Source organism: Cynoglossus semilaevis, chromosome 8, assembly GCF_000523025.1.
Source record: "Cynoglossus semilaevis isolate Cse_v1.0 chromosome 8, Cse_v1.0, whole genome shotgun sequence".
Classification (NCBI taxonomy): Eukaryota; Metazoa; Chordata; class Actinopteri; order Pleuronectiformes; family Cynoglossidae; genus Cynoglossus; species Cynoglossus semilaevis.
This window is the reverse complement of record NC_024314.1, coordinates 19,449,893-19,473,867: the sequence shown is the minus strand read 5'-3', so window position 1 is coordinate 19,473,867 and position 23,975 is coordinate 19,449,893. Positions and strand designations below refer to the sequence as shown.

Genomic DNA, 23,975 nt, shown 5'->3' with positions numbered 1-23,975 from the left:
ATTAAAATGTTAATATTCACAACTATTTAATCTTATAAATAAAGACCTAATCATACACTTATAAAAGGCAACAGGAAGTACTTATTTTCCTTGTACTGATTTCCAAAGGCAGTTATTTTCTTTTTCAGAGGAATTCTTTTGTGCTGCTCTAAGAGTCATTCAGATCAATAAAGAATTCAGAGTCCTAAGCACTCTGCTAACTATTGGCTAATAATCAAACTGTGAATGGGTGCAGGGAACACATAGGTCATTGACACTGAGTTTATCTGCTCAAGGCGTTTGCACCAAGTAAAGTACAAACAGGAAAAGCACAAATCGCAGAGTGAAAGTCAACTTCAACAAATCGTTACCTTTATAGCCTTCAACACAGATTCATAAGAACAGCCCTATATTTATTGTTTTACCTTCAAAATGATCATCAAAAAAAATCACCTTATCAGTGTTTTTACAAACCAAATGTTTTTTAAAATTTTGCACCACAATCCAATTTAATCAGAATTTATTAGCACCAACTTATATTTCTGGTATATTTTTGGTGTCTCGTAGGTTTGCTAAGAACCTGTCACCGGACAAGATCAACCTGAGCACGCTGAAGGGGGAAGGTCAACTCACCAACCTGGAGCTGGACGAGGAGGTTCTTCAGAACCTTCTGGACCTGCCCACCTGGCTGGCTATCAACCGCGTGGAATGTAACAAGGCTGCAATTCGGGTGAGGGAGTGACACACACCCTATGGTCTTATGACGTAGACGAAATACATATGTCAAACACACATAGTATGTCTCTGTGTGTACATACAAACACACATAGTATGTCTCTGTGTGTCAGTATACATACAGTATGTGTGCACTTTTATTAAAACATTTTTGTATAATTTATATAAATATATATGTACATGCCGTATATGTATATGTTTATATATACATATATATACATATATCTGTTTATATTTGTGTCTATATGAAACGAAAAAAATGACCTAATTTTTTTATATATAATATAAATATTTTTATAAATATATTAAATATCTAAGTATATATATTTATGTATATACTTATGTATCTATATATATGTCTATATGTATGTATGTATGTATATATAAAGCGACACGTGTGGTAGTCAGGGCCATGTACAAGAACAGCCTCTGACACACCCTGGAAACACTGACTGAAGCTCCAGTAAAAGTCCAGTTCACCATGACTGGACTTTTTATTCTGAGCAAAGTCCAGTCCTCGTTCGTCTCACACTTTCTCTTCAGTAGCTTTAAAATAATAATGAAATGTCTCATTTCTTAAACCCTTTTTTTCATTTACCAGAATGACATTTAACTTCTGTACCACTTTGCTTCATTGATCTGATTATTGGCATTAACGCTGTGTTGAAGTGTAGGTGTAGAACTGCCAATATTTCCAGGGCATGTGCAGTGACGTGGTAAGAGAAAACACAGATGTTTATCTCACTTCCTCACTTCCTCGCATTCTGGTCTCACTTTTTCTGTCTTCCTGTCACAGAGTCAAACCCTCCTCCTTTGGTTATGTTCACTCAATATGTCATTAAAGTTACAGTGGATGCAGCGCTGCATCAATGGATGTGTGTTAAAGGGTGCGTTCAGTTTGTGTAGCAGCAGAAGTCTGAGGCACAAGTGTGCACGCTGCCAAGAGGGGGGTGGATGATTCTGATGAGTCAGTGTCGAATGTGCACACACCCCCTGCTGGTGCCTTTAAGAAGCTGCCCTTGAATGAAATGAGTCTAATGAAAGAATCAACATCTTTCTAATTTGTGGCAATTGAGGGAAAATTGTCATGGTTTAAAGTTGAATGGACCAGTGAACTAGTCAATCTGATTTTTAAAATCTTTTTCCTTTCCCTTCCCGATCCTCAGCTCTCTTTTCTGCGACATGCTGGAGGACAAAAAACATTTTTGTCTGAAGTATTTTAAAGATAACATTTTAAAATAATAAATGTCTATGCTCTGACCTCTGTTATTTTTGTGTTCACAGATACCATGGACAAAGTTGAAAACTCACCCAATCTCTTTGGTAAGTGTTACAGACATGTCAGTTGAATCAGTCAAAGAAATGCGTGGAATCAAATACAGCAAATCAGTTCAGATGTCACAGTCTTTAAGCCGTGTTTTTTTTTTTAAGTTCCTGAAAGTGTAACGGTTTGTTTTGACACAGGTTGTTTCCTGTATACTCACAGTTCAGTTATAGTTTCAGCCGTGTCAGTGATCGTGCAGCAGGTGTCATGTTGACACAGCATCAGGTCCATGTCCCCAGATAGTAGAATGTTCTAGAACACATGCCGCAGGAAGTCTAGTCCAGTCTAGTCATCCTTACACACAATACACCATCATTCAATTCAATTCACTTAAAGTTGTTAAATTTGATCCACCAAACTAACCCTCCCCCGAGGAAGTGTTCAAGATCATTTTTGGAGTCATGTATCCAGTAGTTATGTGACTCTACTCACACTTCACTGTCTCACACTTTCTGGAGTCATGTATCCAGTAGTTATGTAACTCTACTCACACTTCACTGTCTCACACCTTAGGCAGAAAAATATTTAACTGCTGAAAAGAAGGGGCGTGTATAAAAAAGCAGTAGTAAAGTTATCAGTCTCAGCTACACCCACTGTATACTGTAATAGCAGTAAATACAGTGTTCTAAAGTGAAGCAAACAAATCAAACAGTATCACTAAAATGTGAATTTGTCAGTTTTATGTCCTGCGTTCTGTTCCAGACCCTGGATAAAGTAGTGATGGAGATGAGCACATGTGATGAACCCCGGCCCCCCAATGGCCCATCACCTATAGCAACAGCATCAGGACAAAGGTGTGTGTTGTTACATTTCTGTGGTTTGTCCAAAAACAATGGAGGACTGTGTTGACCGGTCACTCTGTACTGACCGTAGCTTTGAACGTGAGCGTGAATGGTTGGTTATGTGAATGTCATCAAGTCTAATTGTCCATGGTGTGACCCACCATAGGTTAACAGGGGAAGCAATTTCTTATTATTTCTAAAATTGAGTCAATGTTGATGAAGTCCGTGTAAAATATGTTTAAAATAGTGACCTCTGGTGTTTAAAACCGGCACTACATATTTCAATAAAGATGAAACGAGTCATCTGACTACTCCCTGTGTTCCTGTCTCTCTGCAGTGAGTATGGCTTCGCAGAGAAGGTAGTGGAAGGAATCTCCTTGTCCATCAACTCCATAGTGATCAGGATCAGTGCCAAGGCCTTCAACGCCTCCTTTGAGCTCTCCCAGCTGCAGGTCTACAGCGTCAACCCCAGCTGGAACATCGGTGACCTGAGATTCACCCGCATCCAGGACCCTCAGAGGGGAGAGGTGGGTGTAGTTACTGTATGTTTCTTTAGTATACAGTTAAGATGGAATGTTTTCTACTCTAAATAATATTTATTCTTGGCTTCAGATCCTGACGTTTAAGGAGGTCAGTTGGCAGATGATCCGCATCGAGGCAGACGCCATACAGAGTTCAGAGCACGAGATGCTGAGCGCCCCCATCCGCCTCATCACCAACCAGTCCAGGATACGGGTCACGCTAAAGAGACGGGTCAGAAAAATGAGTTCCTAATGTTGACACTCTATAATGTCAGTAATAATGAAGTTAAACTGTGGAGACTCTGCTCCACCTGTGAAACCCGTACTGTATCTGTTCTGTGGATTGTTGCTGATGCAGATGAAGGACTGTAACGTGGTGGCCTCCAAGCTGATTCTAATCCTGGATGATCTGCTGTGGGTCTTGACTGACTCCCAGCTCAAAGCTATGGTGCAGTACGCCAAGTCCCTCAGTGAGGCCATGGAGAAGTCTGCGCAGCAGAGGAAGAGCATGGCCGCAGAGGAACAGGTGTGTGCTTGTAGCACGAGAAAATGCTGTGAGGAAAAATTCAATATCAAATCTGTGCTTCATTACTCACTCCAAATGGGATTTTCTGATATACTGAATGATGGGAAACGCCATCTGCTGGACAAAAGACAAAAACACCTTCTTGGTAAAAGCCAACAAACAAATCAACACTAAATACCTATGTGATTGTATTTGCTTTATTCGTCACTAGGTGTCATCAGCGCCCCCCTCAGCACAGCAGGTGAGAGCACAGCAAACATCCACAGCGGCGGACCAGAGCGCATCGATGGCCAAGCTGTTCAGCGACTTCGACGTGTGTGAGACGTCCCACCATCTTCAGATCCGACACCTGGACCTGCATATCTGTGACGACATCCACGCCAAGGAAAAAGGTAACACGCAATTTAATTTATGAAATGAACTTTTATTTTTTTGTCTCTCTTTTCATATTTGTCCTTCCGTTCATTCAGCAGTCATCAACAAAAGGATAACGGGTGGAGCCATGCAGCTGTCCTTCAGCTCCATCACTCTGGACTACTACCCCTTCCACAAAGCAGGTACAGACCCTACACCTCAGGCCAGGGTCTCCTAACGTTACTATGACCACTTGAAGTTTCTATCCTCATTCTCTGTCTCTCCTCATCCTCCTTTAAGGTGAAAGCTGTGTCCACTGGATGCACTACAGCGAGGCCACCAAGACCAGAGACAGCTGGGCTCGTGACCTTCTGGATGAGTTCAAGTCCAACGTAGAGATGTTAAAGAATGCGGCCCGAGACCCGTCAGGACCTGCTCAGAGCTCCCCACAGCATGGTAATTAAACAGTGGGCTGTGAGTGTGTGTGTGTGTTAGTGTGTGTGTTTTGTTGGAAATGCAGAAACACACCTGCGTTTATGTTGTTTTTTTCCCCCTCCGGGTTTTTTTTGTGTCCTCCAGTGTCCCTTAGGGACGATGTTTATGGGCCTCTAGGAAGTCAGGAGAAAACAGAAGGAGATGTAGGGCTTAGGGAGGCAGATGGAGGACTCCTAGAGTGGAGCGCACACACACAGCCTCCAGCCCAGTGCTGCTGGTGTCTAGAGCCAGGTACCGCGGCGCCTGAGTGTTAGTGTTTCAGCGTGTTTGTGCGCACAGATGAGTGCGATGATCCACACCTTTTCTAAGCCAGAGTGCTTTCTAGTTGGAGACCTGAGTAGCTCTTCTTCTTCTCTTTCCTGGGTGCTCTTTTTTTTACATTTTTTTTTTAAATTCCTCATCTCGATCGTTATCCTTCATCTACAGTCGTTTTGTTTTTCCACCAGGAAAAATCAACACTTCATCCAGCAGCACCTTCAGCCCCCCTCCTCGAACGCCCAAGACCCAGCTCATGTCCAGCTCCATTGTTCTGAGAATGGCTGACTTCAGCATCTACCAGGTTACTACACACACACACACACACGTGTTCTGTCCAACATGCTATTAAATCACAGACCAGGCCTGTTCAATTATAAACCCTGATTTGTGAAAAACGTCAAGACATTTTAGTGACTAATAAAATCACTTTCAATTCTCAACACATTCTATGCAAAAGGGGAGTTTGTGGCAAAATAAACAAATATATTCTTGCAGTTTGTGGCAAAATAAACAAATATATTGTCAGTCCATGCAAAGTTCAACTGACCATCGTCAATGTTAATTTTATGTCTCTGCTTTGAGAGGGACAACTTACTGTATAGTAAACCTGTGGGTTCCATGTTGCTAGGCTACGGAGAGTGTTGCATTCATGGTCTCTTCTACTGTAGGAATTTCTGATCTCATGACTATTCATGAGATTCTATTAGTTTCTGCCTGCATTTATCAAATGACCGCAGACCTTACAACTCTGTTTCCATGTTTGTCGTATCATTTCGCAGGTGTCGACGGCAGACCAGCGTCGCTCCAGCCCTAAAACCATGATTTCTTGTAACAAGAAGTCCTTGTATCTTCCTCCTGAGATGCCTGCCATCCATGTAGAATTCACAGAGTACTACTTCCCAGATGGAAAAGACTACCCCAGTATGACATCTCTGTTTTTGTAACTGTGTCATTAAGGAGGATCCAAGGTCAAGTCAATTGTATTTTAGTCCTAATTTTGCCGTATTTAACTTGTTCATTGTTCATTTCAGTCCAAAGACTCTCATTCATCAGGTTTAGATTCGTTCGTTCAGCTGAATTTATTTATAAACAACCTTGTGCCAGAGGGCATTGATTTTTCTGAACTGCAGTGAATACGAAATTACCCAGTAATTAATTCACATATTGGATTTCCTCACACATAAAGGGACAATAATAAACAATCATTTCCTGCTTCTCATTTCTCACTAACAGATTTTTCTGTTTCTGTGTAGTTGCCAGGAAAGTAAATAAGGATTTTGTTTCTTTTGTCCCTTTCAGTTCCGTGTCCTAACCTCTACGCCCAGCTGAATGCCCTGCAGCTCGTCCTGGATTCTCGCAGCTTAGTGTGGCTCAACCTCTTTGCCCTGGACCTGCGGCAGAGTCTGGAGCAGTTCATGGAGATTTACAAACTCAGCGACTCTCAGAAACCTGACGAGCACGTTGACATCAAGGTGGACGGCCTGATGCTCAAGGTGGAGTGTAGACACACACACACTCACATACACACGCGTTGACGATGATGACTTGATTTGACACATTGTCCTCTGTCTGTCTTCTCCATCAGCTGGTGATCCCCACAGACCAGGACGCCTCCTGTCCCCCTGATCTCCCGTGCTCCGTCTCCATACAGACTTCAGAGATGGTGGCCACCAACACCAGACAACCAGCCAACTGCACCCGCTCGCACCTGGAGGCCCTCCTTCAAGCCTTCGAAGAGGAGCCGTTCTTCTCTTCAACCTTCACCTCCTTTCCTCGCACCTCCACCTCCTTACCCCTCCTCCACCCTGTCTTCCAGCGTCACGCTCACGAACAAGACACCAAGATCCACGACATTTACCGGGGCCTGGTTGTGCCCACCATGGGCACGGATGCTTTAAAGATGCCGGCCGCCACTGACTTCTGGGCCCTGCACTTCGCCCAGTTCTGGGTGGACTACGAAGGAACCCGTGGAGGCCGAGGGCGACCTCAGCCCTTCGTGGACTCCTTTCCGCTCACAGTGTGGGCGTGTCAGCCGGCGAAGGTAGTGCAGTACCAGGAGAAGCTGAGATCGGGTTTGTCCAAGAGCACGTCAGGAGAGGCCGTGGCCCGGCTGCAGAGGAAACGTTTACTGAAGGAGTATTACAGCAGCAACGCCGCTCGCAGCACTGAGGCCACACCCCCTCCCAGTAATGGACTCCATAAACCACTGTCACTGGACAGCTTGCCTTCTTCCTGTCCCTCGTCCTCCTCTTCATCCACTAATGAGCCAAATGTGCACGTGTTGGTGCACGTGCAGAAGCATCTCAGTGCTCAGGTAGGGCTTTAACCTCGACTAAAGAAGTTATTGCTCTGATACTCCAGGTTGTATTGAGACCTCCCTACTTTCTATTAAAACTGTCGCTACAAAAAAATTGCCACCAAAAACTACGATCCAAAGAGTAGACCAAAAGATTAGCTAAATCTTAAAGTCATACTTACATTTTTTTTACTTTAAATTTGCTTTTAGATACGATGCTTCATTCACGACACATTCCTGTTTCTGCTGTTATCAGAAAATAACAACGTGTCCACTTGTGTGCAGGTGAGCCACCGGCAGTACGTGTTCTTGATGAAGCTCCAGCGCAGCATCAAAGCCCTGCAGCAGACTCTGCAGCAGGACCTGGAGGAGCTGGGCTCCAAAAAGGAGAGGAAAGTTCCATCGCAGTCTCCCGCAGACCACCAGCCCTTCAGCGTCTGCCTGGGCCTCCTGCTCAAGAGCGCCGAGGCTTCCTTACTTCTAAGGCCTGTCCCTCAGACTGAAGGATCAGGATCTCCCCTGGTGTCCGAGCTCTCGCCGTCAGAGAGCCGAGGAACTCTGGAGCCTGGCAGCGATGCAGGGGATTCAGTGGAGAAGAAGGAGAAGGGACCGGTGGGCTCTGACGGAGGAGCAGCCAAAGAGTCATGCACTGTTGACCAGCTTTTGTGTGGTGGAGGCCCGGAGACCGGTGTCACGTCCGGTCCAGAACCCCTCGTCCCCACCTCCACCTCTGCTGTGCATCCGGATTTTAATCACAAGTCTTCGCCAGTGGAGCGGACTATGGCGAAAATGCCTGGACGACGAAGCTCAGACGAAGGCCCCGAGGTGCTAGCGGACGGGTTGGCGGGATTGGACTCTAAAAAGCAAGCAGGTGACCCGCTATCTGACCCACTGAACAGAGACTGGAGCGACAAAGACAAGGCTGCAGCCGCAAAGATGCCTCAGTCCATATCCAGGTTTGTCACAAATAGAGGTGTTGTGTGGTGATTTCCATAAAGTCACGTGATAAAGGTACAGCTTTGTTTACATGAATAAAACTGCTGTAATTGTAACCATATGAAGACAACAATCCTGGGTCAATCAAAGGAACGAATGAGGATCATAACTAATCCATTGTTAAAGCTTCTACATATTGTAGTCATAAATATTATTAATATTATGCTTAAATAAATTTACAGAACAAATTAAACTCTCAGCTAATTCAAATAGTGCTATGATTCACTAACTTTTGACAGCGGCATATTTGTCTCACAAAGACACTGACATGCACAGCAGTTTAAAAAAGTTAGCTCCCCTCTTATACCACTAAGGGGAGCCAAAGTACCACCTGTGGCACAGACACCTTATTACAGTAATTCCATACACTCTGTACAGTACATTTGATTATTAATCTGAAAACTTCTGCAGTCAGGAATTTAAAAGATTTATAGAAAGTCAGATTAAAATTTTTTTTAAAAATCAGGTGGTTTTGAAACTGCATGTTGAAAACATTTCTGTTTATTTTAAAAAAATTCAGCTGGGTTTTAAACTGCATGTTGAAAACATTTCTGTTTCTCCAGCTGAAGTTGTCTGAAATAGCACCTTTGTGCTTTAGCCTCTCTTGACACGCTGTCGGTGTGAGTGCTTGACCTTTGACCTCGTGTCTTTTAGCAGCTCCATCTCTGCCTCTCTGTGCATACGCCTGCTCGTCTTTTGTCTGTCAGCATTTCATCATCTCATGTACTGTCTGTGTTTTAGTCAGTCCCTGCCTCCTGGCTGCTGCTCTGATCCATAAGAGCTTTCTTTGTGTGGGTGTGCGTGTGTGTATGACGTTGCGTGTGTGTTCTCTCTCTCTCTCTCTTTCTCCAACAACGGAAAGGAAGTTTGTCTGTGGTTTCTGATCTCCTCAGCTCTTCAAACTCCTGCAGATCCTCCTCCCTTTATTCCATGTCCAACATGTAAGACTCTGGATCTGTGGCTTTCTCTCTTGGCTCATGTTTGTGTGTCTGTGCCAGTACAAAGCTGTGTGTGTGTGTGTACTGGAGATGGGCAGTTCAGTTCAAATAGAATTCAGTTCAGGGGTCTTAAACCTGTGGCCAGTGCTGACCCACTGACTTCATTTACCATGATTCCAAATGTGGATAATTAAATAATTATACATTTTAGTTATATATATATATGTATGTGTATATGTGTATATATATATATATGTATGTATGTGTATATGTATATATATATACATATATACACATATACATACATATGTACGTATATATTTATATGTACATATGTATGTATATGTATATATATGTGTATAAATATACGCACATATATATATATCCTTCATATATATATGTACAGTATGTGTATATGTACATACATGCACACACACTCCTATACACAAGGGTCTCCCAAGGGTCAAAGGAGGAACAGTACAGGGACTGCCAAATAATAATAATAATAATAATAACAATAATAATTAACATAATAATAACAGTAATAATAATACTTATTATTATTATTATTATTATCATCATCATCTATAACAATGAAAAGATTCATGTATTTGACTTCTTCTGCCCATCACTAGTGTCTAATTCTCTGTGAGCATGTTTTCACACTTTATATATTTGTGCTTCCACATGTATATTTCTTGTCTCATGTCTGTGTCTGTGTCTGTGTTGTTGTCTTCCTTCTTTTCGTCCAGCGATGGTGATGTCGTTCAGTGTTAAGCTTCTGTTCTTTGTGACATTTCAGTTTTTTAAACCCACTTTGATTTCACACACCTGGATTATTTTCAGTGAACTTGGCCTTTAAAAAAAAAAGATTTTATGTGATGTTGTGTTGACCCAGTCTGAGCCTTTGTCTGGTGAAATATACAGTAAAGTGAGAAGACATCTTCAAAGTAATAACAGCAACACTGGTGTTGCCACTCTGTCTGCTGCTGCTGTGTGATTCGTAGTGGTCGTCTGATGCGGGACCGCTCCCAGTCGAGTTTCTCTGTGTCTTACAAGAACATGAAGAAGAGCCCGTCTCTGCAGTCTCTGGACAACATCTCCATCGATAGCTATCTGCTGGAGGACGGTGACCCCTACAGCCTGCTGGAGAGAGGTGGAGTCATACACACACACATATTACACACATACTACACACACTTGAACACAAATGGTCTTTTGTCTAGGGCTTAAAATTTTATATACGTGTATATATGTATACTTGCAGGGACGTTTTTAACCACTAGGTGGCAGCATTGTTTCATTCAAAAAGTGCAGAGGCAGCTGTTATCATTTCAAGTTGTCCGTTCTAATTAGTCTGCAACATCCTTGACACATTTTTATATATATATATATACGTTTTATATATTTTTTTATATTTTTAATTGATATTTTATTATAAAAAATAATTATATAATTTATATAATTAAATAATTTTATAATTATTTATTTTTTAGTTTTTTTTTTTTTGGTTTACTGTAAACCACACTGTGATACACAGCTGCGGACACAAGTCATATTTTTTAAAGTCTGATTTTTCTCTCTCTCTCTGACCAGATGACATGTCAATCTCGGGCTTCAAAGATGGCATCGGTGACCCAGGTGTCACGGAATCCGCCGCCGAAGTGGTGTTCGTCCAGGAGCAGGAGGGCGGAGCTTCTCCCGACAGTGTTAGCGCGACGTCGCAGAGCATCGACGAGCCCACCAAAGACACGGTAAGATCCGACTGCAGTCCTGAGGTTCTTGTAGCCTAATGTTAAATCAAGCCTACGGACCTCAAGCATGTTCCTGTTTCTCTCTCTCCCCCAGGTGTCAGTTCTGGTGTTAAAGGTGCGTTCCGTGTGCGTGGGTATGGAGGTGGTGGGCGAGAGCACGGCCGTGGCTCTGGAGGTGGGCCGGGTCACGCCCACTCAGCTGGGCAACCTCAGCCTCAGACAGTACCTCAGTAACCGCAGCCTCGGTAAGAAGACTCTGGGTTAGGAAACACAGTAGAGGGTAATGGGATGGAAAACTGCAGGGAATATATTTGAATATATATGGACATATAAATATAAATATATACATGTATATTTATATAACATATAAATAAAAAACTGGTGTAGCTCTATTTGTGGGGACATTTCAGTCAGTGAAATTGTGGGGACAGGATCTGGGGATTAGGATTAGATTAGAGTTAGAGGAAGGACTAAAATGACACTTTTGTTTCATATTTAAACATAGGATTAAACAGTAGGGAAATAAATATGTCTCTGTAAAGTCCTTACATAAGACAAAACCCGTGTGTGTGTGCGTGTCTTTGTGTCTGTGTGTGTGTGTGTACATCCAACCCTTTAACCATGCTTTAAATATCATTTAATCTACAGTAAAGAGGAATAAAAGATCGTTCTGCTCATTGTTCCTTATTCACAAACACAGCAGTGTTCAAACAGTAACATGCACGCCCCCCCCCCTCACCCCCACCCTTCTACAGTTCCCTCTTCCTCTTTTGTTGTTTATTTACTTTCCCATAACTCCCCACAGGTATGGTGTGTTCAGTACCAATGCCTGCTCAGAGCAGCCAAGGTAACGTCTGTCACGTTCACTACTAACTGGCATGTCCGTTCATGTCCGACCTGTGTTTGTGTACACTTCAACACACACTGTGTGTGTTTGTATTCTTGTAAGTCTTATTTCAGCACTGTGGCTCAGCTACTGCATAAATATATGTCCTTTAGCTCGTCTAAGCTAACCACAGTTGTCTCTGGCTAATTTGAGGTAACAAGCTAACAGCAGCCCTCACGTTTGTGGAGTTGATGTAGTTTTTGGTAAAGGTGTGGTGAACCTCACGTTTAGTTCATTTTTAATTGTCATCAGATGCTAATTACGGTGGGGTGTTAAGTATGTGGCATTTTGTTCTTATCCCTCTACACTAAGATGGTTATCTGTCCGTGGTTTACTGTAGTTGCTCATTGGTTTTTAGATTAAATTTTGGAACTAACCATGGGGTGTTAAGTATGTAGCATTTTGTAATTATCTGGTTATCTGTCCGTGGTTTTCTGTGGTTGCTCATTTGTTTTTAGATTAAATTTTGGAACTAACCTTTAGCAAACTGTTGGTTAATTCAAAGCTTCATTAGTTAAATGAAGGCTATTTTGTTGCCGTCTTTAAAAATGTTCCCCTTCAGTACCCTCGCTAAATTTTAGTTACTGTTGACAATTTAGTTTTTGACCTCATTAATTACCTTTGACTTAGCTATGAAGTTAGCTTTGGCTAACCTTTAGCTTTTCTTGCACTAATGTGGTTTTTTTTCACCACATATAGCATTAATTTTATCTTTTGAGTCATTTCTTTGTGTCTTTCTGTTGTATGTGTGTATGTATGTGTATGTGTGTGTGTGTGTGTGTGTGTGTGTGTGTGTGTGTGCAGCACTCAAAGACTGTGTAAATTTGACAGTAATGGAGTAAGAGTGGGTCTCATTATTTGCAACATTAGGCTCCAACCTCTGTGGTTGGACATTGTGTGTATGTATGTGTGTGTGTGTGTGTGTGTGTGTGAGAGAGTCACACTCTAATTAACTGCATCTTTCTCTTCAGTCTATTTTAACCCCTAATCTCCCGGCTCTTCTCTCCCCCATCTCTGCCCTCCCCTGGTTCTCCCTCTCTCCCCTCCTCCGTCATCATCTTCACTGCAGCAGACTTTACAGTTTCACTCCAGTGATTCAGGCAATGAGAGGAACACCGGCTTTTCCTCCTGGATGCCTCTCCTCCTCCTCCTCCTCCTCCTCCTCACCAGGAGAAAACACCTTTTCTTCCTCTTCTTTCTCCCCTCTTTCTTCTCTCTCCTCTCCTCACTTTTCAGCTCCTTCTCATCTTCCTACCCACCACCCCATCTCTCCTTCCCTCCTCGGGCCGTTTTCTCCCTCCTCCCTGTTTTATCTCACTCTCTCAGTCCTTGGCTGCTGGCTCCTTCCCTCCTTCCTTCCCATTATTTCCTTCTCCTCTTCACCACTTGCTCTTTTTCTAGTTGCCAGCTGTTCAGTATGGAGAGGAAAAATGTCATTTTATTTGTAAAAGGCTGACAGGGTGTGTGTGTGTGTGCGCGCGTGTGTGTGTGAGAGTTTTTTCTTATATGTTTTGTGCGCCGTAGTATTAACCCTCTCCACACTTTCCTTCAGAGAATATTTTTAAAGGACGCAGTGCAACGCTTGCTCTTACGATGAAAAACATTTTCTCCTCAAGTGGCCATTTCATGCCTGGCTGAGTGTTTTATCGCAACTCGTCGTCGTTTCCCCTGTAACGCTGAGCTTGCCGGCTGAATCTTTTGTTTGTGTGTCAAAGATTGTGTAAAAGACCCGCTTTACATCCCTGGATTTCCACAAACGTTGGTCCATGTCCTTAAATATGAAAAAAAGGAGGTGTATCCCCCCTCAGACCTTAAGCTAGAAGCATTCTGGAAAGTTCTAAATTGCTAGGCTACCTGGAGGGAATTAGATGTAAAGATGACTTTTTTATTTTATTGGAGCATCCTCTAAACTTTTTGAAAACATACAGGGATTCTTGACCTTTTTTTTTTTTTGTTAAAAGGTCAAACCCTGACTTACCGTCGCGACTTTCAGAATTTGCCGTACTCCCCTAGAGGGCATCACTGTTGGTCACCTGACACAAAATCAACCAACTCAGTGATCACCATCAGCTGTTCTGAATTCAGGAGTTTGTCCAACGATTAAAATTTGTAATCCGATTAATCACAGAGAAGTTTATATAACGTATATCATTTTTACGTTTGTCTAGAACAGAAAGATAAATAACATCTGGTAGATGGATGAGTTTCAGACCTGGTTTTTTATGACTAATCCAAATAACGTTATTTTTAATACAGAAAAATCTCTAAAAAATCTGTTTAGGTAAAACCCCTTATAAAAATGTTGCCCTCTTTTTAACCTTCTTTAATTTATTTAGTTATTTTTACATTCTCTGCCTTCTCCCACCCCACTGAGCAGAAATAGTACCTTCTCATTTTTTGGCGCTGACTGTCAAATTCAGGTCATTCCGAGGTGAAACTCTTCCAGTTGTTATTCCCTGACTTACCGTCGCGACTTCTTTATATCAATTCACAGACTATTTTTGTTGGAAGTCAAAAATGGGAAGAAAAAAAAAAGGATCAGTTGTCAGTTTGATTCCTGAAACCTGCAGTGGGAAGTTTCCACCAGATTCTCCTGATCTCTAATGAAACCTCAACACTGAAGAAGAAGAAGAAGAAATGATGGTTTCCACAGAAACCTCCACCTTTTCACTGAACATCGTCTCCGTTCCTGCCGCTCTGTTTCCAGCTCGTTTGTCTTTACGTCTCCAGCTCTGTCTTTGTTCTATGTTCTCCTTCCTCAGTCTTATTTTTTTTTTTTTTTTCATCTGACGTCTCATGTTGACATTGTTGAATCCTGGCCTTAAAATACACCTTTTTACAGAACAGATTTGTAAAACATTCTGTGATGTGACTGTTACACCTCGACAACGTAGGTCTAGAATCTGAAGATTCTGTAATTTCACAGATTTCCAGGTGAAACTATTTTGATCCTATCTTTCATATGTAATGAAGGACAAATTAAACTTTACGATTTAATTTGAAAAGAAGTTCTTAGAGGAATCGTCAAAGCAGCTGTCGACCACCAGGAGGCGACTGGCGAGGAGTTAATTAAATTTTATTTTTGTTGCCAAAATACTTAGCAATAGCGCCTACTGGTGGTGTCGGAGATAAGGAGACACCATATTAACCAAAAAATATTTGGTTGGACAACTGATAAAAGAGGAAAAAAAAGGAATTATTAGCTATTTTGTGTATTTTAGTTACTACTAGCTAACTCTTGCTAAAAGACTACCTTTGATGTTGCCTAAAGTATTTGCTCCTTTTTGGAAATTTTTTTTTTTTTTGAAGTTACTGTTTAGCGTCGCCTGAACTAATTATATTAATGGTTTATTAACTCCTTTAAGCTAACTTGATATTTTTGGTTAATCTGTGGCTAATTAATGGTTAGCAGGTGCTGTTGTTGTTTTGGATCTAATATTAGCCACCTTTTGGCTAATGTTTGATAAGAAAGTATGATTGTTGTTACAGTGCAGATTCCATACAGGGTGTATTTTAAGATCAGACCAGAAGTTTAATTAAAGCTACAGTTAACGTCACCATAGTAACCACAGTGATCACTCGTACTCTTCTCCTGTAACAGGCGGCGATGGCAGTTCTTCGTCCTGCGGCCTCCACAGCCCAGAGGTACGGGCTCGTCTGGAGAGCGGGCCCTGCGCCGCAGCCCACTCCCCGCTGGCCGAACGCAACGGCTTCCTGCAGCTGCAGCTCCACGGCTACGAGGCCAACTTCATAATGTCCACTCTGCGAAACCTGGCTCACTTTATGGAGGACAACGCCGCTCCGCAGGTGCTGCCCATGGAGATCAGCGTCAGGGACACGCACATCAACCTGAAGGTGAGGCTCCAGCGTGGAGGTGTCTGGGATGGTTTTGTTGAGAAACGGGCTTCAAATCCTCCCTTCACACCGTGCAGGGGTTTGGAAATTGGATTTCTGATTTGAACTAAATGTTTAATGACAAAGAAAATACGTAGTTTCTTTACCTCTGCCGTGGTTGGACGGGTTTTTCTGTGTAACTGGTTTGGACACATTTCTCTGCTGCAGTTGTGACATATATTTGAATTAACACAACAACCCACATTTGTGGTCTGTAGGCCAGATGCACTCCACTTCCTCTTCCTCCCACAGGTCCACACCACGTTCAAACTCCTTTAATCTAATCTTCGGTCTCCTCTTTGAAAATGTTCCCCTTTTTTAAAAGACTTTTATTTTGTATCTTGAAATTCAACAATTTTGTAGCTGTGAGAAAACGGATTATAATTATATTTTGCGGCCTTGCACCAAATGACCCATTACCTGGTCCCCGCCCCAGTGGTTGGGGACCTCTGTTTCTTGTCTATTTGTTTGAATATAATAAATGAAGACACAAACAGCAGTCAGGGAGAAGCTCTGTGGTCGATTTCTGACCCCGAGACGGCGTCTGATTTTATTAGGGAGGTCAAAGGTCGTTGCTTCCTTTTAAAACTTCCTGACTCACTGACAGGATGACGGAGCCCAGGACAGTCTGTCTGAGCCCGAGTCCACGCCCATCACTTTACACGTGGACAGTCTGATCATCCACAGGAGAGACGACGGCTCGTTCTCTATAGGAGGTGATGAACACACACACACTCACACACACATTCTTCTCTGCCAGATACCCCCTCCTGGTCTCTGTTCTTTCTCCCAGTGGACACAGCAGCAGAGTCCAAACCCAGAACCACCGGCAGTTTGAATGACCAGACTCTGAGTCAGGTTGCTGCGGCCGTGGCAGTCGTCTGTAGAGTACACAAGGCTTCACAGACTCAGGCCCCGCCCCCCAGTCCTCCTCCATCAGCCAGAGAAAAGGTGAGCTTCATGACAGACAGTATTTGTAACCTCGCAGTTTAAGGTAGCAAAGACACCAAGCCGTGAGAATATAATCTCATCTGTCAGTATCAGAGAACAAATAGTAAAAATGCTAGATTTATTTTTGCAATGTAAGAAGTTGTAACCAATCCTTCTACCCTGCAGGGGGTGCTGTTAACATTTCTAATGTCTGATTAACATTTTTTTTATATCAAAGACTTTAATGAAATTACATTTTTTGTAGTAGAAGTTTTTATGCCCAAAGTAATCTTTGGCCACAAGATGGCGATGTCTACACAACAGTGCTACTACTCACTGAAAAATGATGCGACTAAACCATATGTAAAGAAACAAAACTAGACCATGACCTAAAGACATAAAATCAGTCAAAACATGTCTGACGAATACTTCGACATACGCTACAGTCCAGAAAATACATTTGTTTGATTGTTTAAGTAAAATAAATATTACGATTCAAATTTTTTTAGATAAACTATAAGCAGAAATTGTCTGACGAATACTTCGACATACGCTGCAGTCCAGAAAATACATTTGTTTGATTAAGTAAAATAAATATTATGATTCAAATTTTTTTAGATAAACTATAAAAGCCTAACGAATTCTGTTTATATTTATTTTTAATTATTGTTAAACATTCACATTAAAGTACTAAGTTGTGTGAACCTTGACCTGAAAATATTTGTATATTTGTTCATTGATGTTCCGGCCGTCGTCGATCGCAGATGCTGACAGAGGAGAACGAATGTTTGAAGCTGGAGCTGTCCCGAGCAAAGATGGCGCTGGCCGAGGCTCAGATGGAGAAGGACTCGCTGGTCCATCGCATGAAGAGCCTCAAAGTCAACAGCAGCTAGTGACACTCCTGGACTCTTCGACCCGAGCGGACCCTTTAAACGCCTATTTATTGATGGACGAGCCTTGGCTTGAGCTCAGACTTGGAAAACGTTCCATTTCAAAGCAATGCAGAGTCAGTGAGAAGACTCGGAAAAATCTGTGGATTCACACGCGTGTTGTTTGTTTTCCGTTCTCCTCTGGACCGTGGAGTTGTGACATTCAGTAGGTGTGTGTGTGAGTGTGTGTGTGTGTGTGTGAAAATAAGAAAGTTGAAGTTAATCTGTGGGTGTACTCTATGAAAACTTCACACGCTTCTTCTTTTGTTAAAACAAAATAACAATCTGACTCTGGTTACTTTTCACTGCTGCTGATTTCTTCTTTTTAATACTGAGAATATGGAAATGTGGCAGATTCAAAAATAGAAATTCAAGATAAAAAAAGAAAAATCAGCAGAGAGAGCGTTACGTCATCAGCGTATGTGCTCACTTGGTCGTTAAGTAACAGACCGCAGTGACACCGTTATTTTACCATTAGCAAGATAGCGGTTCGTCCCTCCGGTCGGACATCGGATTGTCTGAAAACTAGCGTCTTCATAGACCTGTAGACCCAATCACATTACAGTACTGTGGAATGTCTCCGTGCCTGCGAGAGGGCAACGTAAATTCTTGTTATATGTCTTTGGCACTCGCTACGACAGCAAAAAATTTGACATTCAGATCAAGGACACGTCACTAATGACCACAGACAAAGTTTATGTGAAGAAACCATGAATGTCGTATCTTCAGTGGAATGTCACAAATTTTTTTTTTTTTTTTTTTGCACTGCGTTGACATTAGACTTTCATATTCAGAGGAGACCAGACTCCTCCTGAGGGCCTGTACAGTGTATATTGCATAGGACTTTTTCTACAGAACATTCATTGATGATGATGATGATCAAGTGTTTTTAGGGTGGATGTACTGTATGTGTGTGTATAACCGCACATGTCTCGTGCTAGAACAAGCATATCATTCGATTTTGTTTTTCTTTAAGGATACGTTTCCTAACCTTAATGTTTCTGCCTTCACCGACGCCGCGCGTCTCCCTATTTTTCTACGGCAATTTTGAACCCGTGCAACAATCACAACTGTGAGAGTCGAGCCCACGAATAAAAATGTAGGAAAAAAGGTGTCTTTTGAAAGTATCAAAAAAGAGAAAAAAACTGCAGTTTTTGTGTCTTAATGTCATTTTAAAAATACTGGTTTATCGTGTTGCGTTCGAGAGTCGTCCACATCGGCTGCTGCTGCTGTTTCTGCTCAACGCTGACGGGGTCGACGCCAGAAGAGGAAGGAAAACTCTTGAATCAATGTCTGTAATGATATCAATGCATCACTGAAATGAACTTCAGAGCACAAAAGGATCACAGGAGCTTTGGGGATTATTTATTTGCGAAACAGTCGATTCATTCTTTTTACTGTCATAGTTTAAAAATTCAGCGGGAAAAACTTTTTTTTTTTATTAATAACTAATATTACCAGAGATTATTACAGTGTATGAGGGCTGTTGTCTTTTTCTTTTTTTAATCTCCTTACAGCTCCTTTTGTTTAATTCCACCTTTGAAAGTCTGACGGTGGAAGGAAAAGAAGAAAAGAGGAATAACGTTGTATTTCGTTTGTGGAAGCTGCTAAAATAAAAATAAAAAAAATGGACGTACAAGTGGTTTCAGGTTTCCTTTTGTAAAATGTCACAGATTCTTCTTTAAATGTCAGCATCCAGCTACGAACATCCAAGAAAAATATGTAAAAAAAAAAAAAAAAAAGTTTTTCCTGCCTCACGTGCAATGATTTGGTTTCCCTTCTGAACTCAACTGTCCTGGAACAAACCTGATGTTGTGCTAACATGTAGTTGTGCAGTATTTGTTTTCAGATTCAGAAACTGTGTTAAAAGTTTGTCTTGTGTGACGTGGAGTTCAGGAACAGTGTGTGTGTGTGTGTGTGTGTGTGTGTGTGTGAGTGCAGCAGGCTGCAGGAGTTCCTGCACATAAATGGTCATGACATTTTATGGCAGGAGAAGTGTGTGAGTCATAGCAGGGCATTAAATGTTCAAGTGTGTGTGTGTGTGTGAGGAACGATTTCTGCTCCGCTGCTGTTTACATACTGAAGCTTAATGTGTGTGTGTGATAAAGGTGAAGTTAGAGCAGGCGGCTGAGTGTAAGCACAGTCTGTTCATGTTCGTTTATATACAGCACTGGAGCATATGTATATGAAGCAGAGTCTGCCAGCAGCCCTGCTGGATTGTGGGAAATTTGATAAAAGAGAGAGAGAGTGAGAGAGAGTGAGATGGAGCTTTAGTGCAAGTGTGTTGGCTCAGATACAGAGATTACAGTCACACACACACACACACAGTGTTGAACCACAGGAGACGTTTCAGTGACGGTTCAGTCGTTCAGCTCAGTGTTTTTTCTTACAAGTTTAAAATGTTGTTCATTTCCACCCAATAGAAATGGAAAGTTTTTAAAAAACTTGAGAAAGTTCAGTTCTCTACTTGTAAATCTGTAAAAAAAAAAAATCTGAATAAAAGAGAGTTCCACTTCTTGTTCTTCGTGAACTTAGTTGCAGTCTGAAAGGTCAGAGGTCAGAGGTCACAGCAGCTGCAGGTGGTGCACTTGAAGTCAACACCTTTTTACTGTTTCCCATCAAAACTGGAGACTCAAGCATGTGGCAGGTCCCAGCATGTGCTGTGTATGCAGAGCTGGGAGGTCCCTGAACGCATCACAGACTATGGCTAATATCCACGGTCCATTGTCATGGCATGATGTGACAGATGTAGGTGTGCAGCAGGAGTGGACATGCACCGACGACGGACACACAGGATCTTTTACCATGCAGCAACTCTGCGCATGCGTAGGCCAGACGTAGTAAGTTGGGGTTCTGAAAGTGGTAGCAGTGAATGTGACTTTTTAAAGATCCTGACAAAGGCATGGCCCCTTGTTGGTGCCGTGGATTAATCGTCATCCACGCCCAGCCTGTACTAATGTCTGGGAGTTAAGATGCACGATGACACGCTGGAAGTGAGAACTCTTGGCTTTCAAAATAAAAGCCTCCTAAGTTTTTACGTTACCTGAAAATCCACCATGTCTCTGTGGTTCATATTTATTTACTATTTAACCATTTTTGGCGTGAATCGTACTTATAGTTATATAATTAAAACTTTTTGATGAATGGTTCATAATTATTTACTATTTAAGTTTGGCGTGAATCGTACTTAATAAAATAAATAATTATATAATTAAATCATTTTGATAACCAAAATAATCCATCAGAGAAAAAAAAAAAAACAGAACACAAAAACCCATTGTACTTCAAGAAACAATGTATATAAGAAGAGACTGAAATTACTGTATGTAATACAATATTTATAATTAATACGTTCATGAATAGAACTTAATGTATCAAATTAAAATGCAATATTTAAAAACGATATATTTTTGCCAAACTTGTTTGAAATGATTAGAACTTAATGTATCAAATATTAAAATGCAATATTTTAACAACGATATATTTTTGCCAAACTTGTTTGTTTTTTTATCAGACAATTAAAAGTATTTAAAAAAACACATTCATTTATAACGTCCAATGAGAGATTGAAATCAATAAAAATAAAATAAAAATGTTGACGTTGTAATCATGAGTATTATCTATGCATGTATATTTTGTTTAAATCGCCTATTGGCGTTAAGGCGTATAACAACAAGAAGCTGTATCTTTTATTTTGAAGAATTTGACCGGAAGCGCTTTTTATATACCGTTTGCGGCTTTGACGCGAGTGTGTAGCTTCTCCACAGTCAAACACCGGCTACTCAGTGCTGTCTGCCCCCGGCCAGTGGCGACGAACGCACCGAGACTGGAGAGCTCCTGGAGGCGGCGGATGAAAGCTTCAGCTCCCGCCTGCTTTCAACTGGAGGCTCCGCTTGGACTGAAAGGAGTTTACGTGTGTGTTGTTGTGTTTGAGCGTTGTTTGTTGTCTTTACTCGGCTTTTGTGTTGACTTGTCAACCCGCTCCGGTTCTCCTGTGTTTGCTGAGGTTTACGCCGGGGAGCAGTGAGCGTCAGCCGGGCAGCGCTGAAGGGAATCTATCGGAGCGTGTGAGCTTGTCCATAAGTGTGAGTGTGTGTGTGTGTGTGTGTGTGTGAGTGTGCAAGGGGAGGGGGATGTGAATGGACTGAGGTGATTGAGCAGCGGCTGGGAGCCGTGCACGTCCACGCCGCTCTGCAGCATCACTGACACCTCGGTCGGGAGGAGGAGGATGCAGTGAGAGGATGCTTCCCCTCAGCAGACACTGAGGAGAGAGAACCGGGGGGAGCAGGAGAACGAGGAGGATTTATGGGAGATTTGCTGGATTTTCTTCTTCTTCACACCGTCGTTGCTGCAAACTTGTGTCCGGTCCGGGATGGGGAAGGAGCAGGAGCTGCTGGAAGCGGCCCGGACTGGGAACGTCGCCCTGGTGGAGAAATTGTTGAGTGGAAAGAAGGGAATCCTGGGGTCAGGCTCCGGATCCATTCCTCTGCCCAACCTCCTGAGGTAAGAGGCGGGGTGGGAGTGGGAGTAGGGGAGGGGGATCCCGGGCTCTGAAAATGAGAAATTAATTTAACCCTAGTAAAGATGATTGCCCCAGAAATAAGGCGAGAAAGTGCTGCTATAAAATGTTCAGCATCATCAGCTGCACCGTCGACAGTTACAGTTTAAAAACACACACTCGTCTGCTCTGTCTTTGGATCTCCAGTGCTCACCTATTAACAAAACAAGCTAATGTTTTTTGGCTAACTTTAAACCACCTAACACAGTTATAGAAATCTAAAAATACAGACTTAGCTCATGTTTTGGACATGTATGTTAGCTGGTACTTTAGCTTAGCTTCTATTCCGTTACTTACAGTAACTCCAGTTAAGTTATGGTCAAAATAAGGTACTTAGCATCAAGGTAATTCATCACTATGGCTAACTCAGCAGAGGTAATTACTCAAAAATAGAAATAGCTAAAGGTTAGCTTAAAGACTACAGCTAATATTAGCTTAGATAACTTACTTTTTCAAAGAGGCAAACATCCATTTTTTTGATTGTTGACGACAAATTTTAGGACTTTTGTGAAACGCATCACCTGACAAAACAACAACAACAACGACATCGTCTGCATAGAAACAGAGTCTACCGCTGGCGGTGGTGTTTACTGTCAGTGTGTGGGTTGTATCTACAGTCGGTCGAGCTCTGTCTCAGCAGGACAGTCTGTACATATGGTTTGGTTTGATAAAACAGGAGGTGTTGTCGGAGTCCGATGGTGGTGTGTGTGTGTGTCTGTGTGTGTGTTGTGTAACATGTGACGCCAACCTAGCAGAGGTGTTTGGAGGGAAGTGGAAGTCTGTAAAGTGATGTGATTTTGACTGTTTCCTCCTGTTGTTTCGGCGTACAGGGACAGTCCTGTCCTCCGTCCTGTGTGGGTGTTTCTGGGAACATTGACAGTGTGTAGACACTTAAAGAACACACACACACACACACGCTTCTGTTAGCACCAGCCTCCTGACAGCTGTCATGAAGAGGCCTCTACTGGAGGACTACGTCCACCTCGTCTGAAATGTGTCTCTTTTTGACGTTTCTGGTCCTGAACTCTTCCCAAGATTTTTATTTCTTGACTCGCTTCTGAACATCTTGCTAACCTTTAGCCATTCCTGAGCACTTCTCTTCGACATTTTTTGACCAACTTTGAGTCGATTTGTGCCTCGATGTAGCTGCTATATTCCAAACTTGCTTTTAGCCTCATCAGATGTCTCATGTCTATACCAACCTTTAGATGTATTCAGTTAATTGTGGCTAAAGTTTAGCTGTGTCTTTGCTAACATTTAGCTGGTTGTAGCTAATTTAGATTTAGCTTAGTACAAGCTTGTTTGGCTTATTCCTGGTTTGAAAAAACAAACAAACATAAAAGCATTAACCTTTGCTAATATGTTTACCATTTTTTGAGAAATGTTAAGCTAACCTATAATTCCTCAACTAGTTTTGGGTTACTATTAGCTTTTTACTTTTGTATTTTATGGAATTACTCATTTTTCCCAGTAGTTTTTGTTAAATGTGTCCATTTTAAATACATATGGCCACCTGCTCTGCTGTTACTACATTCCATACATATACATTAGTTCATTTCCCTTTATACTCCCTGTAGTCATTTCTTTTGCACCTTTCGGAGCTAACAGTTATTGTCAGTTTTGAGTGTTTGGCAAGTAACACACAATTTTGACATTTTCACCACAAACACATTTTTTATTTGATGATGATACACATGCTGACGACCTTGTTAGCCTGAAACCTTCTTCATCTTTTGAATCTGAAACTCAAAGGCTCCACTCTGGCCACGAGAACAGCCGCTGAGGCTGTTATTGCCCCCCCCCCCCCCCCCCCCCCCCCC

The 23,975-nt window shown here is 42.0% G+C and overlaps 2 protein-coding genes across 7 annotated transcripts in view; both read left to right on the top strand.

Moving 5' to 3' along the window:
• The window catches only part of bltp3b (bridge-like lipid transfer protein family member 3B), a 30,764-nt gene extending 10,650 nt beyond the window's left edge, over positions 1–20,114 (top strand). For 2 of the 6 annotated variants that reach the window (XM_008315575.3, XM_008315574.3), the window contains 22 exons: positions 547–709; positions 1,999–2,037; positions 2,741–2,832; positions 3,158–3,347; positions 3,433–3,573; positions 3,700–3,867; positions 4,079–4,259; positions 4,338–4,424; positions 4,522–4,677; positions 5,163–5,275; positions 5,754–5,895; positions 6,274–6,467; positions 6,560–7,288; positions 7,556–8,226; positions 10,212–10,360; positions 10,801–10,958; positions 11,053–11,203; positions 11,764–11,805; positions 15,446–15,699; positions 16,346–16,454; positions 16,532–16,689; positions 17,433–20,114. In XM_008315575.3, coding sequence (XP_008313797.1) covers positions 547–709; positions 1,999–2,037; positions 2,741–2,832; positions 3,158–3,347; positions 3,433–3,573; positions 3,700–3,867; positions 4,079–4,259; positions 4,338–4,424; positions 4,522–4,677; positions 5,163–5,275; positions 5,754–5,895; positions 6,274–6,467; positions 6,560–7,288; positions 7,556–8,226; positions 10,212–10,360; positions 10,801–10,958; positions 11,053–11,203; positions 11,764–11,805; positions 15,446–15,699; positions 16,346–16,454; positions 16,532–16,689; positions 17,433–17,561 — 4,216 coding nt within the window. In that variant the 3' untranslated portion in view covers positions 17,562–20,114. Of the gene's footprint in view, positions 1–546; positions 710–1,998; positions 2,038–2,740; positions 2,833–3,157; positions 3,348–3,432; positions 3,574–3,699; positions 3,868–4,078; positions 4,260–4,337; positions 4,425–4,521; positions 4,678–4,800; positions 4,948–5,162; positions 5,276–5,753; positions 5,896–6,273; positions 6,468–6,559; positions 7,289–7,555; positions 8,244–9,128; positions 9,208–10,211; positions 10,361–10,800; positions 10,959–11,052; positions 11,204–11,763; positions 11,806–15,445; positions 15,700–16,345; positions 16,455–16,531; positions 16,690–17,432 lie in introns of all 6 variants that reach the window. The other 4 variants (XM_025057376.1, XM_017034590.2, XM_017034591.2 and 1 more) reach the window with 4 other exon arrangements.
• Positions 20,115–21,737: 1,623 nt separating this feature from the next.
• Positions 21,738–23,975, top strand: part of anks1b (ankyrin repeat and sterile alpha motif domain containing 1B) — a 111,720-nt gene continuing 109,482 nt past the window's right edge. The window contains exon 1 of the mRNA XM_025058108.1: positions 21,738–22,100. Coding sequence (XP_024913876.1) covers positions 21,970–22,100 — 131 coding nt within the window. The 5' untranslated portion in view covers positions 21,738–21,969. The remainder of the gene's footprint in view (positions 22,101–23,975) is intronic.